Source organism: Gobio gobio (genome assembly GCF_949357685.1).
Source record: "Gobio gobio genome assembly, chromosome: 3".
Lineage (NCBI taxonomy): Eukaryota > Metazoa > Chordata > Actinopteri > Cypriniformes > Gobionidae > Gobio > Gobio gobio.
This window is the reverse complement of record NC_137099.1, coordinates 54578073-54598667: the sequence shown is the minus strand read 5'-3', so window position 1 is coordinate 54598667 and position 20595 is coordinate 54578073. Positions and strand designations below refer to the sequence as shown.

Genomic DNA, 20595 nt, shown 5'->3' with positions numbered 1-20595 from the left:
AAAATTTGTGTTTCTTTTAAAAGAGATTTATGTCTATGATGCAATTGATATTTTACATCTACTTGATTGTTAATAAATTGTTAAATTTTTGATCCTTTCTGAATAAATCTGTAATTATTAACTATCTCCAATGTGGAACGGTATAATTGCAACAAAGGGTTAAAACGGAACGATTAAATGTATGATTAACTATCAAATATAAATTATCAAACAACCAGTTGGCATTCTCTTCTAAATGCGACAACTATGATAAATGGAGTCAGATAAAGAATATTATAATCAAATCCATTCTTCCAGCTGAAACACTGAATGCGCGCGGCCTTCACCGCGGTTCGCTACCGATCCTTGGAGCGAATTCATGTGGTCTTACAAGCTCATGCGTTTTTAATGCGCATTTATAGAATTCATGCGCATCTTGCCGTTTCCATTCAGCATTTTTTGATGCGATATCCCAAAATGCGCATAAAAATAGGTGGATGGAAACATAGCTTATTGACATTCAACAGTTGACAGTCAAGCTATCCAGATTTGCCAACAATGTGGGAACACAACTTCAACAAACCTTCAAAAGGGTGAAACAACAGTACCTTTACCCTCCACGGTTGGCTGGGAGGATGACATGAAGAAGTGGCCTCGTATCACGTACAGTAGCATTTTTAGCTGTTTTCTAGATGCAGTAGCGTGTGATGGTAAGGCGATGAGCAATTTGAAAAGCTCAGAGGCGTAACAGTATCAGTCGGAAACGATCTAAAAGCGGACACTGAGCCGAGCCTGAGCCTACACGTATCCCATCACAAGGCATGGGTGCATCAGTGAAAGGTGAAGTACAGACAGTGGGTTGTTCATGTATTAGGGCCAGAACGCTGTTGTAGTCATGCAGCAGCTTTTGTGGAAGGTCAGTTAGGACAATTAAGGGCACGGAAATTGCTTTGTTTATTGTACTGTGATATTATGACTTAACTAATAAATGGACTAAACTGAAATAATTTAGTGTGTGTCATTCATGTTGCAAATGTTGCTTCACAGTAACCTTTACTTAACCCTTGTGGCATCATCTGATAAAACAAATAGTAAAAATTATCATTTTGAAACCTTGCCAATGATCCTAAAAACACTTAGCCTCGTCACTAACTAGCAGACAAAATACCATTGGTATACTACTTCCGCCGCTTCAACGGAAGTTGTACCTGGAAACAGGTGGATAGGACACACATAAAAAATAAAAAATCATACAAATTAGTCAAATTTTAGATACCACACCTAAATGTAGATCCATCCCAAAAAAGAGCTATATATTTTCATGTATTTAAACACAAAATTTATACTATAAACATTTTGTTTATAAATATTTGGTTTCTGTTCCATTACATTACATTTTTTTTGACTCACTATAATATTGTGCTGTAAAAATATTAAAACAAATATTAATATTTATTTTTAAAAATTGGTTATTATTTATTTATTAATATCAAATTTTTACATTTATTTTAAAGGTGCACTATGCAACACTTTTGCAGTAAAATATCCAAAAACCACTAGGCCAGTGTTATATATTTTGTTCAGTTGAGTATTTGCATTATCCCAAATGTTTCCAACTATTTGTAAATTGTGAGAAAATTGCTCTTTTAACAAAGGAACAGGGACGTGTGAGGGAGTCGCCTGTCAATGGCGTCATATCCGCGTTACTCTCGGTTTCCGGTGTTATTTAGCAGAAACGCTTTACTCTCACTGCAGTGTGAACAAGTGTCATAGCAGCCGCCGAGCGAACGCACAGAGTAACTTCATAACATCATTTTCAACACACTCAATTGTATCTAATATGATAATCAGAGCTGCGTTACCTCATACTCATGACCGGAAAAGCGGAAATGGCGTCGGCGACTGTGTCATAATAAAAGTCCCACTGCTCGCGAGGCGTGTGTTGCGTTCATCTTATTAACACTCGCTCCAGCGGCCTTGCTCAGCTCCACAACACTCGGTCCTGCTCTGCTTCAACTACAGTAATGTAAATAATCGCATCCATGGACATGATTTCTGCCCGAGTTCTTTTCCACCGGCTGTGAGGTGAAGACCACATGTCCCAAGATTCTGCGCTCAAACTTGGCGTCATCAAGCTACACCTTTGTTTTGAATAGGCAACCTATTGTTTTCGTCTAGCGGACGAAAAAATTACATAGTGCACCTTTAAATCAAAAGCATCAATTAATGTATTCATTTTTGTATTGTTTATCCACAGACCCCCAGCACTCTCTCTAGTTTGAAAATCCCTGATTTAAATCAAATATAATAAAGTCAAAAATGTATTTAGATCTCTGTCTTTTCTCACCATATCCCACTCTGCACAGATGTAAGGGCCTGGTCTCATGATGACCAGCAGGCCGATGTCTTGGCACAGCTTCAGGAAGTGCTCTAGATCACCATCTCCGCTGAAGTTATACTGACCAGGCACCGGCTCGTGGAAGTTCCATGGCACATACCTGTGAATGAACTCGGACATTAGGGAAATCTGAGTTGGGACGAGTGGAATACAGAATTAGAATAAAAATGGTCAATGCAATTCCATTGATTTGTACATACATATTATAAAATCATTTCATACAGATTGTACTTGAAATGAGCAATCTGAACATACAGTGAGGAAAATAAGTATTTGAATACCCTGCTATTTTGAAAGTTCTCCCACTTAGAAATCATGGAGGGGTCTGAAATTGTCATCGTAGGTGCATGTGCACTGTGAGAGACATAATCTAAAAAAAAAAATCCAGAAATCACAATGTATGCTTTTTTAACTATTTATTTGTATGATACAGCTGCAAATAAGTATTTGAACACCTGAGAAAATCAATGTTAATATTTGGTACAGTAGCCTTTGTTTGCAAATACAGAGGTCAAACGTTTCCTGTAGTTTTTCACCAGGTTTGCACTGCAGGAGGGATTTTGGCCCACTCCTCCACACAGATCTTCTCTAGATCAGTCAGGTTTCTGGCCTGTCACTGAGAAACACAGAGTTTGAGCTCCTCCAAAGATTCTCTATTGAGTTTAGGTCTGGAGACTGGCTAGGCCACGCCAGAACCTTGATATGCTTCTTACAGAGCCACTCCTTGGTTATCCTGGCTGTGTGCTTCGGGTCATTGTCATGTTGGAAGACCCAGCCTCGACCCATCTTCAATGCTCTAACTGAGGGAAGGAGGTTGTTCCCCAAAATCTCGCAATACATGGCCCCGGTCATCCTCTCCTTCATACAGTGCAGTCGCCCTGTCCCATGTGCAGAAAAACACCCCCAAAGTATGATGCTACCACCCCCATGCTTCACAGTAGGGATGGTGTTCTTGGGATGGTACTCATCATTCTTCTTCCTCCAAACACGTTTAGTGGAATTATGACCAAAAAGTTCTATTTTGGTCTCATCTGACCACATGACTTTCTCCCATGACTCCTCTGGATCATCCAAATGGTCATTGGCAAACTTAAGACGGGCCTGGACATGTGCTGGTTTAAGCAGGGGAACCTTCCGTGCAATTAGGGTTGGGCATCGAGAACCGGTTCCAACTTGGAACCGTTTAAAAAATAACGATGCCATTGGAATCGTTTAGAAATTTTGTTTTCGATTCCGATCATCGGTTCCAAACGCGCAAGTTTTCGGAAGTGCTTGCCGCGCCCGTTTGTTCTGTTGCAGCCATGGAGCACGGTAAGTGGCGCTCAAAAGTGTGGCTTTATTTCACTAAAAAAAAAAAAACCTGGGTCGGCACAGTGCAACACATGACAAACTTATTTCTTGCACGGGAGGATGCACTACAAATATGTGGTGTAGCTATAAATTAACGAGTGTAGCGTGTTTGAAATGCTGCGCAGGTCTGTCCCTCGGGCAACCCTGCGCTAACCAACGTTATTAACGGGATAGTTCACCCTGAAATGAAAATAAAGCCTTCTTTTACTTACCCTGATGTTGTCCCATTGCCCTATGTCCTATGACATTTATAATACTGTTCCTGCACACGCTCCTTCCTATTATGGCAGTGAATGGCGATCAGCTAAAACATTACAAAAAGTAAACAAATGTATCACGCAACGATACAGGGAGACGCGCGCCATATGGAAAGTGTTCAGTGGGCACACTATAGGTTTTGCGAGAAAGAAACCGTATTATTCAGTCAAAACACTGAGCTCGGCCGTTATTCTGAGCGCGCTCCTCTGTGTAAGTTACACTATGAGCTGTCAGCAGCCGCCGGCGCTCATGCCTACTATAATAACTCGCACTGTTGTCATTGCACCCACGATAAGCACACACACACACACACACACACACACACACACGCGCGCGCGCGCACCATTTTGAGAAATCAAGCTCAATAGAAAAAAACGCGATTCTCGTCTTTTCTATAACGTATATGATAAGAAATAATACTAATAATATAACCTCCTTAAGTGAATATTGTGTACCGGTTGTCATGACAATATTGCACGAGGCTACTGCGGCTTGGAGTGCGCACACACTGGAACACGCGCATTTGAACAACAGCTGGGTGAGTAAAAGATGGCTTTATTTTCATTTCAGGGTGAACTAACATTATCCCACCTCATCATAATCAGGTAAGTGATTGTAGTGTAAACCCCTTGACCAAAATGCGAAATGTGGTGAACAACAACGTTACTGAAATTATTTTTCCCCCTCGTAGATAAATGTAGCTATACGCAAATTGCCCACGCTAGTAGCAGTCCTTAATGACTGCTGTTAATGCTATTGTTAAACCGGGACTCGGTGTGGAACTCCATTCACCTTTGCAGCAAAGCAAGTGAAAATGCCAGCGGAGAAAGTCCCAAAACTAAAACTCATTATTGAATCAAAATACAATTTTCCTCTGTGAAATGAGCCTGTGACATGTTGTGACTCCACCCCTCAAAGAATCGGAATCGAGAATCGAAAAGAACCGTAATCGAAACTAAGAATCGGAATCGGAATCAGAATCGTTCAAATCAAAACGATGCCCAACCCTACGTGCAATGCATGATTTCAAACCATGACGTAGCGTATTACCAGCAGTAACCTTGGAAACGGTGGTCCCAGCTCTTTTCAGGTCATTGACCAGCTCCTCCCGTGTAGTTCTGGGCTGATTTCTCACCTTTCTTAGGATCATTGAGACCCCACGAGGCAGTGATGGAGTACTCAAGTCCTGGACTCGGACTTGAGTCCGACTCGAGTTCGACTCGAGACTCTGTTCTCTGGACTCGTGACTCGACTTGGACTCGCGGACTGATGACTCGTACTTGGACTCGCGGACTGATGACTCGTACTTGGACTCGCGGACTGATGACTCGTACTTGGACTCGAGTCTCGAGGATATATAAAATCGCACTTGAGCATTCATCAAATTAATTATGTTGTTTCTGACTAAATAGGTTATCAAAATTTGATATAAGATGTTACACTTTTCCTGTTTCGGGCTCCCAAGACCGGCCGTGATCTATTTTTTCCCTCACGGACACTGCTACCGCTTGCTCTCCTTGCTTGACAACACACTCACTCACTTTACGCCGCATTCTTGTGCATTATTCGCGGGCTAAATGTTGACATTTGTCGTGAAGTTCGCCTACACGGATTTTGCATATAATGCTGAAAAGAGCAGCGCTAAATGTTGTGTGTGTAATCGCACAATTGAGGAAAAGACCGGGACAACTTCAAACTTTAACAGACATCTGTCACGGATGCACGCAGAAAAGTAAGTAAAATGCTTTCCATTGGCTAACATTAGCTTTAAAAAAACTATTATTGCCTAATGCATATATGATAATAAAAAGAGGAAGCTAGGGTTGGGCGATGTCTGCCTATTTGGCATCAGACGTCGGCGATGTCTACGTACAGTGAAGTAGAGGTCTTCACGGAGCCCCCGAGACCCGTGGACCCGACCCGGGACCCGTACGGGTTCGGGTCTATATTTTAAATGATCAGCCGGGTCCCAGTCGGGTCCCAATCTATTACTACGGGTCCCGGGTCTGTTTAACATTGTGTGTAATACCAGAGTCGATCCGGACTCGGAGAACACCTGCCCGTGATCAGAGTCAGTCAGCACTGCTTGTGTGTTTTTTGTAACTTGCAACTTGTAAAATTAGGATAAGAAAAGTGTGAGCTGGGAAATAAGGTTTAAAAAAAAGAAAGAAGAAAAACACGAGCGATCTATCTCTCTTGCTCGCTCTCTCTCTCTCTCTCGCCTCACGCTCTCGCTCTCTCTTCATGAGTGATGTGCGAAAAAAAGCGAAAAAACTATGAATATAAAGATGTTAAACCCACGGGCACCTCTTCTGTCTGGGCGTCCTTCATGCATTGGCTATTGTGGACAAACAGCTTACGTGTGACACATTGTGGAAGTTTGATTTGAACTTATATTTAAATAATATATTTCAAATCAGCAACAAAATCTCAGGTGAACTGTCACAAATGTTTTCTATGATGCTCAAATTGCGTAAAAAAGCTCATATTTCAGGTTGCTCCAGTCAACGCGCATGTGCAGTCTCATGTTTCTATGGCAACCCGAGCTTCCGCTGTGATTGACTTTAATAATAATATGAATGAACCGTCTTGTTTCATCTTAAAGTTTTGGTGAACAGACTCGGCTCACAGAGATTATAGCAAATAAATAATGCTGACGTCAGCGGCCACCGAACGAGCAATCGTTATTATAGTTCAAAAAGGTAAACAGTCAAAGTTATTATGCGAGTTAACTTGAGGCGAAATGCAAATCTGCAAAGACGCATTTGTCATCTGTCACCGTGACATGAAGTGGACTTTTAAAGCTGAAATGATGAGTGAATTAAGCATGCTTGGAATAACAAGAGAGGAATAACATGGATTTAATTTTTTGGCAAGGATGTAACGTTAATGCATCAAGTCAAGTAACGTTACAAGGAAGGGAGGCGACGGCTAACGTTACGTTATAGGTAAGTTACGTTATAGGTTATATTTTTCGTAACTTGTTTATTGACTTGTTAATACAGTATTAGTTATTGTGGAATATGTGACAATCGGATCCAGTCGGGTCTGAGTCTTCGCACCGGGTTCGGTTCCAGCTTTTAAATAATAGACGGGTCCAGGTCGGTTTCGGGTACTACATTTTTGGCATTTCTCTGATCTGCACGGGTCCGGGTCCAGCTTTTGAAATAATAGAAGGGTCCGGGTCGGTTCCATTAAGCACATTACGGGTCTCTTCGGGTTCGGGTATGAATTTTTGGACCTGTGAAGACCTCTACAGTGAAGCGAATGTACAGTGACGTGACATAACTGCCAGATTCAAACTGTGCTTTCTGCAATGGCTGGCGCTGAGCCAAAGACGGACACGCTCAGAGCTTAATCCCGCTTATGTTTATTTTAGATTTCAGATATTTAAATAAATATAATTTATAGCAAAACAATACATTTATAGTTTGTAAAATACACAATGGTGTCTATGGAAGCAGCAATAAACAATCTTTTCAAATATATTTGCCGACATGACATACACTACAGGCCAAAAGTTTGGACACATTACTATTTGTAATGTTTTTGAAAGAAATTTCTTCTGCTCATCAAGCCTGCATTTATTTGATCAAAAATACAGGAAAAAAATGTAATATTGTGATATATTATTACAATTTAAAATATTTGGTTTTCAATTTATTAAACTTTAAATTATAATTTATTTCTGTGATGCAAAGCAGAATTTTCAGGATCATTACTCCAGTCTTCAGTGTCACATGATCCTTCAGAAATCCTTCTAATATTCTGATTTATTATGAGTGTTGGAAACAGTTCTTGAAAAACAGTTAAATTGAAAACCAAATATTTTAAATTGGAATAATATATCACAATATTACATTTTTTTCTGTATTTTTTCTGTATTCTCGAACACGGGACTCGAGCCTCGACTCGGACTCAGGTAATGGTGACTCGACTTGGACTCGACTCGGACTCTTCTTTGGTGACTCGGACTCGGACTCGGACTCGGAACACTGGGACTCGAGACTCGACTCGGACTCTTTGGTGACTCGGACTTGGACTTGGACTCGGACTCGGACTCGGAACACTGGGACTCGAGACTCGACTCGGACTCTTTGGTGACTCGGACTTGGACTTGGACTCGGAACACTGGGACTCGAGACTCAACTCGGACTCTTCTTTGGTGACTCGGACTTGGACTCGGAACACTGGGACTCGAGACTCGACTCGGACTCTTCTTTGGTGACTCGGACTTGGACTCGGACTCGGAACACTGGGACTCGAGACTCGACTCGGACTCTTCTTTGGTGACTCGGACTTGGACTCGGACTCGGAACACTGGGACTCGAGACTCGACTCGGACTCTTCTTTGGTGACTCGGACTTGGACTCGGACTCGGAACACTGGGACTCGAGACTCGACTCGGACTCTTCTTTGGTGACTCGGACTTGGACTCGAACTCAGGTAATGGTGACTCGACTTGGACTCGACTCGGACTCTTCTTTGGTGACTCGGACTTGGACTCGGACTCGGAACACTGGGAATCGAGACTCGACTCGGACTCTTCTTTGGTGACTCGGACTTGGACTCGGACTCGGACTTGGACTCGGAACACTGGGAATCGAGACTCGACTCGGACTCTTCTTTGGTGACTCGGACTTGGACTCGGACTCGGAACACTGGGACTCGAGACTCGACTCGGACTCTTCTTTGGTGACTCGGACTTGGACTCGGACTTGGACTCGGACTTGGACTCGGAACACTGGGAATCGAGACTCGACTCGGACTCTTCTTTGGTGACTCGGACTTGGACTCGGACTCGGAACACTGGGACTCGACTCGGACTCTTCTTTGGTGACTCGGACTTGGACTCGAACTCAGGTAATGGTGACTCGACTTGGACTCGACTCGGACTATTCTTTGGTGACTCGGACTTGGACTCGGACTCGGAACACTGGGAATCGAGACTCGACTCGGACTCTTCTTTGGTGACTCGGACTTGGACTCGGACTTGGACTCGGACTCGGACTCGGAACACTGGGAATCGAGACTCGACTCGGACTCTTCTTTGGTGACTCGGACTTGGACTCGGACTCGGACTCGGAACACTGGGACTCGAGACTCGACTCGGACTCTTCTTTGGTGACTCGGACTTGGACTCGGACTCGGACTTGGACTCGGACTCGGAACACTGGGACTCGAGACTCGACTCGGACTCTTCTTTGGTGACTCGGACTTGGACTCGGAACACTGGGACTCGAGACTCGACTCGGACTCTTCTTTGGTGACTCGGACTTGGACTCGGAACACTGGGACTCGAGACTCGACTCGGACTCTTCTTTGGTGACTCGGACTTGGACTCGGAACACTGGGACTCGAGACTCGACTCGGACTCTTCTTTGGTGACTCGGACTTGGACTCGGAACACTGGGACTCGAGACTCGACTCGGACTCTTCTTTGGTGACTCGGACTTGGACTCGGACTCGGAACACTGGGACTCGAGACTCGACTCGGACTCTTCTTTGGTGACTCGGACTTGGACTCGGACTCGGAACACTGGGAATCGAGACTCGACTCGGACTCTTCTTTGGTGACTCGGACTTGGACTCGGACTCGGAACACTGGGACTCGAGACTCGACTCGGACTCTTCTTTGGTGACTCGGACTTGGACTCGGAACACTGGGAATCGAGACTCGACTCGGACTCTTCTTTGGTGACTCGGACTTGGACTCGGACTCGGAACACTGGGACTCGAGACTCGACTCGGACTCTTCTTTGGTGACTCGGACTTGGACTCGGACTCGGAACACTGGGACTCGAGACTCGACTCGGACTCTTCTTTGGTGACTCGGACTTGGACTCGGACTCGGAACACTGGGACTCGAGACTCGACTCGGACTCGACAGTTGGTGACTCGACTACAACACTGCCACGAGGTGAGATCTTGCATGGAGCCCCAGTCTGAGGGAGATTGACAGTCATGTTTAGCTTCTTCCATTTTCTAATGATTGCTCCAACAGTGGACCTTTTTTCACCAAGCTGCTTGGCAATTTCCCCGTAGTCCTTTCCAGCCTTGTGGAGGTGTACAATTTTGTCTCTAGTGTCTTTGGACAGCTCTTTGGTCTTGGCCATGTTAGTAGTTGGAGTCTTACTGATTGTATGGGGTGGACAGGTGTCTTTATGCAGCTAACGACCTCAAACCGGTGCATCTAATTTAGGATAATAAATGGAGTGGAGGTGGACATTTTAAAGGCAGACTAACAGGTCTTTGAGGGTCAGAATTCTAGCTGATAGACAGGTGTTCAAATACTTATTTGCTGCTGTATCATACAAATAAATATTTAAAAAATCTTACATTGTGATTTCTGGATTTTTTTTTTTTTTAGATTATGTCTCTCACAGTGGACATGCACCTACGATGACAATTTCAGACCCCTCCATGATTTCTAAGTGGGAGAACTTGTAAAATAGCAGGGTGTTCAAATACTTATTTTCCTCACTGTAGCTCAAAAAGTATATTTACTATTGAATTTTCTGTGAGATTGTATTCATTTCCATGACTTTTCGACAGCGAGTTACACACAAAGCACTAGCCACAGTGACAAAACGACTAATACTCAATCATCGTCAGTTCCTCTTACGTCTGGATGGCGTTCAAACCAGCCATGTACATCTTGAGTAGCCTGTCCTTCCAATAGACTCTGGGGATCCGGCTGTAGTGGATGCTGCCCGAGATGTAGCGAAATGGCTCTCCATCTTTAAGGAAGCAGTTTTGATGGTAATCCACAGAGAAACTGGGTGTTGAAGCATACTACAAAAAGAAAAGGATATGAAGTGCTTCTAAACAAGAAAATATTTTTATGACTCATGCATTCATTCCAAACTGGTTTGGTTTTCCTACTTCTATGGAACACAAATATATTTTGCACTGTATGTCTAGGATGTTCATATTTTCTAGTTCATATTTTGTCTTGTGGCCAAATATTATTGATTGACTTCCTCCCCTTACAAAAAAATACTGCAGTTTTTTTGAAGTAATACTGCAGTTTTTGTTTTTGGAACACAAATATATTTTGCACTGTATGTCTAGGATGGTTCATATTTTGTCTTGTGGCCAATTATTATTGACTGACTTCCTCAACTGACAAGTCACAAGACGGAAGAGTCTGGATAGCAAACACTAAAAAGTATGACACTTTTCTTAGATGGTAGTACATAATGCAAGTCACTGTTTCAAGCGATGGAGAGAACATCTGCACACTATAACGTTACTTTTAAAACAAATAGAAAAAGTTAAAACTTGCCGTGACCGATGGTAGGGTCAGGAAGATAACCAAGATGAGTCCGACACCCGCAGTCATGGTGTTTTAATCAGTAAACAGCGGTGCGGAAGTCAAATGCCATTTATTTTGGTTGCTACTGGCGATGTCCGACTCGTGAACGAATCGTTCTCAGGAGTCGGATCTTTTTTAATGAACTAGTTGAATCGTTTCACAGAGCAGGTCTGAACGATTCGTTCACAAATCCAACCTAAAAAAGTAAAACAGTTACATTAAAACCTACCTAGCTAGTATTTATTAATTATTTTTCGTTACTAGTAAGTAATCAAATAAAATAAAGTGAAAAATTAAATGCTTATGCATCTTGTGAGTTAGTCGTCACAAATAGTATTGTGACAAACTGAACTTGACAAATAAGATTACAAATAATAAACACCTTTAGTAATATAAATCTGTTTACTGGAACATTTTAATGTAAAGCATGGACCATGTGGTGACGCTAGAGAAGATTCATGTTTTAAACAGGTTTGAGAACGACTTGCAGATTTCCCAAGTTGCAAATCGAACTGAGGGTGTTTACACGACAGCGATGTATAACTTCTAGGACTGTCAAAAGATTAATCGCGATTAATCGCATCCAAAATAAAAGTTTGTGTTTACATAATATATGTGTGTGTACTCTGTTAATTATTATTTATATATAAATACACACACATTCATGTATATATTTAAGAAATATTTGCATGTATATACTGTATATACATTTATATAATGTATAATATATATATAAATATAAATGTCTTATATATACAAATAATATTTTTTTTCTTAAATATATACATGCTTGTGTGTGTATTTATATATAAATAATAATTAACAGAGTTCGGATCTTTGAACCGGTTCGGGAACCTACTTGCTTAAATGAGTCGGACATAGTTGCCCTCCCAACCACTTGGGAGCGCTATTGATTCATTCCAAATGATTCTTGCCACTCATCCGTCTCTCAGAGAAACACAGGAGGAATACACGTGTGTTTCCGCACATGTGTGATTTTTATTGCGGTTTAAATCTCTTTATATTGTATTGATCGACACAGCGCTAATGATGTCAGCATCAATAGGCAAGGACACAGACGGCGGAGATGATGTTATGATGGTTGAAGGTCTCGATAACGAGGCGGATTCTCCCGTTGTGAGCCGCACACGGAGTGGTCGCAGACTCCGGACGCCCGCGGCCAAAACTCCCATCCGCCGGACCAGAAAGTCTGTTGCCCCAGAAGATCCGGCAGAAAGCATCGAGTCTCGGCAGGAATCACCACCAGATGAATGTACAGCAGATATAACTAAAGTCGAGCAGTGCAGCCCAGTCACAGAAACCGAATGCGCAGATGAAGCTAATTCAGCAGCATCAGAAGTCCGTCAAGAGTCAGTGCCGGACACGGCAGACCAGACCAGCGAGAAGGAAAATGTGGTAAATAACACCGGGTCCACTGGTCCTACAGACCCCAAGAAAGGGGCCAAAAAAAGGACTCACTCAGAATCCAGCGAGAAGAAAAGTAAGCCTGTGCCTTTTGGCAAACCCAAGTCTGGAAGAGTATGGAAAGAACGAAAGAAGCAAAGGTGAATACATATTCCGTTTCTTATTACTGTCAGGTGATTTCCCATATAGTCTTTGTGTCTATGTTTGTATTTTCATATCCAAAATAATAATTTGGTACATAAACATTTCCTCTAAGTGCCGTAGCTTTTAGTGTTTGTGTTTGTTTGCTAGTACATTCGCTTGTTCTGCTCAGATGTGCTCACTCTGTGCTGACTGTGTTTTGTAGGTTCTCTGCTCTGTTGAGAGACAAACCTCTGCGTACTTCATGGGAAAAGAAGATGGAGGTCAAGAGAGAGAAGCAGCAGGTGAAGCAATACCATCAGCAGCTGAAAGATGAGCAAGCCAAAGAAAAAGAGGCGAGTTTCTGCCCCAAAACGGTGTTTTTATCTTAGGTTGTCATTGTTTGTTTTTGAAACAAAGTCTAGATGTGCGTCCCAATTTGCGTACTTAATATGCACTGTTCTGTGCTGTTTTGTAGTATAAATAGTGTGAGTGTTGTGTTCACTCTGCAAATTCCAAATAGGATAAGTGCACTTTTCATACCCGGATGATCCACTTAATTGCCCCTATGCACGGAAGTGTTCTTAAGAACTTCCACAATAATATAAGCCAGCTGGAAAACCTCCGTTTAGATGTCACCTATTGGTGTGTTGGTATCTTCAATGTCCTGAGGTAGCTGTAACAGCATCATTAGTGGAATACTTGGCTTATAATCAGAATATAGTCAGGTCCGTCTGAAAACTCGATTCTGATTGGCTGGAAGGTGTGCACTAAAACCGTTTAATGCACAGGTAGTTCCAAGTCAGTTGAATCACCGTACTATATTCATGCGCTGTCTTCATTGAAGCACACACACACAGGCCTACGTCATGCGTATACAGAGAGCGGGGATTGTGCTGCGCACACACAGAAACATTCAGGAGCACAGAAACTTATCAACGCTGCCCTACGACTTTTAGTAATTAAATAGCTTTGCAACTGGATCACTACATTATATTTTGCAGCAACGATGGGGATACATCGTTATTTTGAAGTAATAAACACACGTCTTTGTTGTTTAGAGAGTAATTCATTTATTAATATTAGTAATTCATTTATTCAAATAAATGTAATCTTACGCACTACTTTATCTCTGTGCCTGACTCAAAGTGGGCAGAATGACCGGCCGTAACTGATGAAAGTAGGCAGCGGCTTTTTGCACTGTGAAAATACTATTTATTTATTTATTTTTCTTAGCGATAGATGCTAAGTGGAAATAGTGATTATATTCTATTTACGCTAGGTTAAAGTAGCAGTTCTTTGCAATATGTGTAAATAGTAATTCAATGTTATTTATTGTTTATTTTGGCAGATACATACTATTGGCACCACAGTATTGTTGTACATTAACAGGATACAATAATAAGGGTGTAAATAATTATATTTATTACAATTATTAAATGGATGCCGCCTTAATGGGACAAAAAAGGCCTTCCCTACCCAATAAATACTTTTATTATTATTAAACATTTATTTTTATTTTTTTCCACTTTTAGAACATTTTCGTTATTTTTTTATTGAAAGTAAATGCCTTTCTGATGTGATGGGAGAAGGGAGAAGAGCGAGCTCGTCAAAAGGCGGATTCAAACCCGAGGTCGATCGCTTCAACCTAGTTCCACACGCCTTACGCTCTACTGACTACGCCACTGAAGACTTTGAAACTCACGTGTCTTTTTTTTAATTGCCCCATCCAGGCATTGTTGGGTGGAAATGGTGAAAATAACGCTTGCTAACAAGGTGTGCTATCTGCACGTGGTGTAAATAGACACGCAGACGAAAATAACTGTAAATTTTACCCTTCCGGTCAAATATTGTGCTTTAAACATCAATAACAGCTTTAGGTTATGAATGTGCAAGCAAATGACCACGGTATAATCGGGATAATCCACAGCTCAGCTAGCTGTGCATTAAAGGATTTTAATGCGCGTCTTTGCCTCCATGTCGTGCATTAAAATCCTTTAATACACAGCTAGCTGTGGATTATCCCTTACTTAAAGGGTTAGTTCACCCAAAAATGAAAATTCTGTCATTAATTGCTTACCCTCATGTCGTTGGACACCCGTAAGACCTCCGTTCATCTTCGGAACAGAAATTAAGATATTTTAGTTGAAATCTGATGGCTCTGAAAGGCCTCCAAGACGTCGTTACAAAGTCCATCTCACTACAGTGGTTCTACAATAACTTTATGAATCGTCGATAATAGTTTTTGTGCGCAAAAAAACCCCTAAATAACGACTTACATAGTGATGACGATTTCAAAACACGGCATCATGAAGCTTCGAAGCGTTATGAATCACTGAGCCGAATGATGATTCGGATTATTTTGTCTTGCGTTCTGAATGAAACGCGCACGCGCTCATCCGCCCCTCCCGAAGCCACAATCTCTCTCAGATCGTGAGTCTCGTGTGCATATCATCCGCTGGAATTTAAAAACTCGGCGCGAGTAAAGATGGCAGAAGGAGGGCAGTTACAGCAGCGTTTGGTGAGCAAAAAAGGCAAAACCAACTCCGTTGTCTGGGAACAGTTTGGCTTCGAGGAATCAGACGACGAGCAGAAACATGCTACGTGCAAGATTTTCTACATGGTAGTGGCTGCAACGCAAGGGAACACCACAAATTTGTTTAACCACTTGAAAATTAAACACAGAGTGACCTATGACAATCTGTTTAGTGCCAGAAGACGCGAATGAGAAGCCGCGCGCGCTGTGAGAAAATGTGTCTCTGTGCGCTCATCCGAAAGCGCGCACACGTCTCACAGCGCGCAAATATTGAGTTCTCTTTCAAGTCTTGCTCTTGAACGGACAAACTCACACAAAACGTATGTCAACATGTCCAACTTGATGAGTATCCTAGCAGACATAGTCTGTATATGCCTTAAGTGAACTTTATACAGTCGATAAAGACGACGCATATCCGATCATTAGGTCTTAAAGAGGCAGTAGCCTTTACTGCTGTCTGTTTAATGTCAAACAACAAAAGACAAGGACACCACTCACCGCTCTTGATTGAATAGCTTTTGTAAGTTTAATAGGATTAATCTTTAATATATGCACTCAAATATGCAATGTTATTTTACATTTGATACATTTCTGTACCTGAAAACTAATGTTAGACGTACCTGAAAAGCATATCTAGCCGAACCATATTGTTGATCTTATTTATTTGTGGTTATCATTTTTACGTGAATACTTTTATACTTTGATTTGAATATGTTATATTATTTATTTTAATAGTTCAAAAAGTACAACAAATGTTACAATTTCAATTGAATTGTTGAAAGGTGTATTTTTAATAAATGCAACACATTCCCAAAGTCATGTGAAATAATCGTGTTACATAATCGTGATTTCAATATTGACCAAAATAATCGTGATTATGATTTTTTCCATAATCGAGCAGCCCTAGCCTAGCATTAATTTAGTTATTCAAACGTAAGACACATAAACAAGACGCGTCCCTCAGTGTTCCTCCTCAGCAAAAATCAATTGTGAAAAAAAGCGGCAACACACTGTAAATTAAAGATTTATTATGCACTTTAGTTAGATTCATTGAACAAAATGGGAGTTTTCACAAGTCTGAAATCAGTGAGCTTGCACTGTATTACATGACATGCTAAGAGCCAATAAATGCTTCTCTGTCGCCATCTATTGGTTGTAGTGGTAATGTCTTTTTTATTTTTAGATAAAAGTGTTTTCTATCAAATGCTGTATTTGAAATGTTCGGTTTTCCCTTGCCAATAAGAAACCGGAACCGTATAGGATTCCGTTAGGAATTGTCTTATGATTATGGATATTTAGGATATTTATATATTTATTAGGATATCCTCTTAGGATATTTATGTCTTGTCCTAAAAGATTCTTATCTGATTCCTATTGGATTCTGTGGGAATTGTCTTGAAAGACAATACTTAAACATCCTGTAGGATAATTTCTAAAGGATTTTAATGGGAGCTAATTGGGTCACACACACACAGTTACTCTAAAAAGTAATTCATTCATTAATAATTGATTTATTATTATAAAAAGTAATAATAAAAATATCACAGGACAAAGTGAAATTCCATTAAAATGAAACAGAATATCCAATAGAATTCAATGAATCCAATAAGATCCTACAGGATAAACTGAAATTCCAGTAGAACTTTTTTGACAAGGGTTACAAATGGGGACAATCTCAGAAGGGTGAACAATTAATTGGTCATCACATTAAAAATAACATTGAAGTGCTGGAAAAATGTGTGTCCATTTACAGACACTGTGTTTCTTATTCCAACATTCCCATCAGCCTTATCAATAAAACTGGTTTATTGGCAATTTAGTTAAGTGATAGCTGCATTAAAACATAAGCACAACATTAAAACGTCAACCATTGATGGTTTTGTGTCGATGTATAGCAAGTACAGAATGACAGCTAACAGTTCACCAGAAAGGCCCAAGCTGGCTTATTTCGAAAACCAGGATCTAACCGTGGATATGGTCAATTACCCGAAAACCTAAGTGTGGAATGTTGGACACTTCATGCTCTCACAGCTTTAATTAAGTACCAGACAAAATAAAAAATAACCTTTATAAAATTCATACACCACACGGTTGAGTACACAATGTATAGTGTGCACCTTAGCTAAAGTTTCACTTAGCAATAAACTATTTACTTAGCAGCTGCACTAGAGTTTAAAAGTCTCGGTTCAGTATTCGTCTGTTATGCTCACCAAAACGGCTTTTAATTTGAAGACAAAAATACAGTATTAACAGTAAAATTATGAAATATAATTACAGTTTACTCCAGTCTTCAGTGTCACATGATCCTTCAGAAATCATTCGAGTATGCTGATTTGCCGCTCAAGAAACATTTTATGATTTATTTCATTTTTAATACTTTTGTGAAAACTGCAACAAAAAAAAAGTCAGTATGCTTTGATAAATAGAAAGTTCAAAAGAATAGCATTTTTTTTTTTTTATGTCTTTGCTGTCATTTTTGTTCAATTTAATGTGTCCTTGCTGAATACAAAGTATTATTTTTTAAGAAACAGTGACATTGTGACCTGTGGAAAATGTCATGAAGTTTCAGGCTGAAATAAGTTTTGAAGTTAATAACTGAAATCATAGTAAACATTGTTCATATGCGCTTTTTCTCTATGTATATTTATTTTTCTTGCAGGACAAGAAGAAGAGGAGAGCAGAAACTCTGAGAAGACGAGCAGAAAATGAGAGGAAAGCGGAGATTGTGCAAGTGGTAAATGCAGAATGTCATTCAGAAGTTTTTCTATCACATTATTCTTTGTTTGTCCTTTTTAACTCATTACTGCTTTGTTTTCAGATTAAGAATACAGCAAAGATCAAGAGAATGAAGAAGAAACAGCTGAGGAAGATTGAGAAAAGAGACACGCTCTCAATGGTGCAGAAAACACCACCTAGTGTCAAGAAGGGCGGAGGGAAAAGCTTGTAGAGGGTTTAATGCAGCGATATATGAGAATCTCTGTATACCTAAAACGTTTGTTGCCAGTCTGTACCACCTCTTGGATGAACTGGCATATGGACCTTAATATAAAAACCTTTGGAAATGTCATCATTTTGGATCTGTGACTCGGAGTAGAGAGCTTTGTATGTCACTGAGAGGTCTGGGTTGTGTATCTGCTTCAGATCTCTGGGTCTGATGTAATATTTGTACAGCAAATTGCAATGCGAATAAATATGTTTTGATTTCATGGACACGTGTTTCCCGTCAGCATTTATGTGATTGTCACATGCATGAAAATAAATATCTTTATTGATCCATCCTTAATATCTCCCTGGATCATGCATGTTAAATGGTTTTATTTTTATTGTTTTATAGTACAGTAGAAAGAGCTTTCATTTTCAAAGCCTTGCCTTAACAACAACATGGTACTTTCCACTTTTATCATGGTTTGTTTTGGCAAGGTTTATCTAGCCGAAATTATTTCACTTTCAGTATCTCATCGGGTGCTTTTTACAAAGGTGAGATGGAGTGACCGGTACTTTTGAGTCTCAAACGGGACTTTTGTTCCTACTAGTGTAGGATTTATATAGAGCTTTATACAATACAGATTGTTTCAAAGCAGCTAATAATGATGCATTTGAGCTGTTGTTCAGCTGAAGTCAGTTCAGTGTTGATTCAGTTCTGTTGTAAAGATCCTCAATTATTATATGACTTAATTTCACCTATAAAGCAGTTCTGCAAAAAGTGATGTCATCGTTCAGTTCAGCGTCAGTACAGTCAGATCAATATTGTTGAATATTTAGTGTCCCCAACTAAGTGGCAAGGAACCCAAACTCATCTGGTGACCGAATGTAAAGAAAAGAGACCATCATCAAGTTTGCTGACGATACGACGGTGGTAGGTCTCATCACTGACAATGATGAAACGGCCTACAGAGAGGAGGTGCACACTCTGACACGGTGGTGTCAGGAGCACAACCTCTCCCTCAACGTCAGCAAGACCAAGGAGCTGGTGGTCGACTTCAGGAGGAATGAGAGAGAACACTGCCCCATCACCATCGATGGAGCACCGGTGGAGAGAGTCAGCAGCTTCAAGTTCCTCGGTGTCCACATCACAGAGGAACTCTCATGGTCCGTCCACACCGAGGCCGTTGTGAAGAAGGCTCATCAGCGCCTTTTCTTCCTGCGATGGCTGAGGAGGTTTGGAATGAACCGCCACATCCTCACACGGTTCTACAACAGCACTACAGAGAGCCTGCTGACTGGCTGCATCACCACCTGGTACGGCAACAGTACCGCCCGCAGCCGCAAAGCCCTGCAAAGGGTAGTGCGCACGGCCAGCTGCATCATCGGAGGTGAGCTTCCCTCCCTCCAGGACATTTACGCCAGGCGGTGTGTGAAGAGAGCTCAGAGGATCATCAGAGACTCTAGCCACCCGAGCCATGGGCTGCTCTCACTGCTGCCATCAGGCAGGCGGTACCGCAGCATCAGAACACGCACCAGCCGACTCCAGAACAGCTTCTTCCCACAAGCAATTAGACTCCTGAACTCTTGATCCATCAGGATCATAACACACACTGGACAGAATATCACTCAGCACAACCCACTGTCGATACACACACATTATATACACATTTATTATAATTTATTATTTATCATATAGCACCTATTGCACATTGGATCTCTACTGTGAATAATAATGTATACTGTACATTGTATACTATTATTATTATTATTATAGCGTAATGTATATTGTTTAATGTATGTTTTAGTGTGTATATTGTTTAAAGTATATTGTTTTAAGTATATTGTTTAAAGTATATGTATATTGTAAGTATGTGTATATTGGTTAAAGCTGTGAGAACCACACTCACGTTGTGTAAATTATTTATTGTTTATTGTAGAGTTTACTGTGCTGTGAGTAATTGTGGGCGCATCAGTGTAATCTGATGCTGCTCTAAATGTTGTACATGTCATGTCGTGACTACTATGTTGCTCGGAACTGCACCAAGAATTTCACCTGCTGTTGCACTTGTGTACATGGCTGTGTGACAATAAAGTGATTTGATTTGATTTGATTTTGATAGTGTAGATGCCATTCTTCTTATCATGTAGGAGTACATTGGGTGTTATAGGAAGTGTTCCCGGTTCCTGTTGGCCTAATTTATGCAGCAAAACAATCCTTTAATTGATATGAATTATAGAAATGTAATAATGTGTTATGTGCAATGCAGGTTAAAGAGATGTGTTTTT

The 20595-nt window shown here is 40.9% G+C and overlaps 2 protein-coding genes across 2 annotated transcripts in view; one reads left to right on the top strand and one right to left on the bottom strand.

Annotated features, from left to right (window-relative positions):
• LOC307123925 (beta-galactosidase-like) overlaps window positions 1-11411 on the bottom strand; it is a 34124-nt gene extending 22713 nt beyond the window's left edge. Inside the window, exons 1-3 of the mRNA XM_079812786.1 lie at window positions 11274-11411; window positions 10611-10780; window positions 2327-2477 (exon numbers count right to left, since the gene is read on the bottom strand). Of these exons, the coding sequence (XP_079668912.1) occupies window positions 2327-2477; window positions 10611-10780; window positions 11274-11330 (378 nt within the window). The 5' untranslated portion in view covers window positions 11331-11411. The remainder of the gene's footprint in view (window positions 1-2326; window positions 2478-10610; window positions 10781-11273) is intronic.
• An 828-nt stretch (window positions 11412-12239) lies between these two features.
• ccdc86 (coiled-coil domain containing 86) lies at window positions 12240-18594 on the top strand. Its single transcript, XM_079811653.1, has 4 exons — window positions 12240-12868; window positions 13075-13204; window positions 18044-18118; window positions 18203-18594. Exons 1-4 carry the CDS (start codon window positions 12351-12353, stop codon window positions 18329-18331), a joined length of 852 nt encoding a protein of 283 aa, XP_079667779.1. The 5' UTR covers window positions 12240-12350; the 3' UTR covers window positions 18332-18594.
• The last annotated feature ends 2001 nt before the right edge of the window (window positions 18595-20595 follow it).

Bases quoted from the DNA above. Each gene is read 5' to 3' on its own strand.
- ccdc86 (XM_079811653.1), top strand. From the start codon at position 12,351: ATGATGTCAGCATCAATAGGCAAGGACACAGACGGCGGAGATGATGTT. The intron at 13,205-18,043 runs GCGAGTTTCTGC...TTTTTCTTGCAG, and splicing joins AGCAAGCCAAAGAAAAAGAG to GACAAGAAGAAGAGGAGAGC. The intron at 18,119-18,202 runs GTAAATGCAGAA...CTTTGTTTTCAG, and splicing joins AAGCGGAGATTGTGCAAGTG to ATTAAGAATACAGCAAAGAT.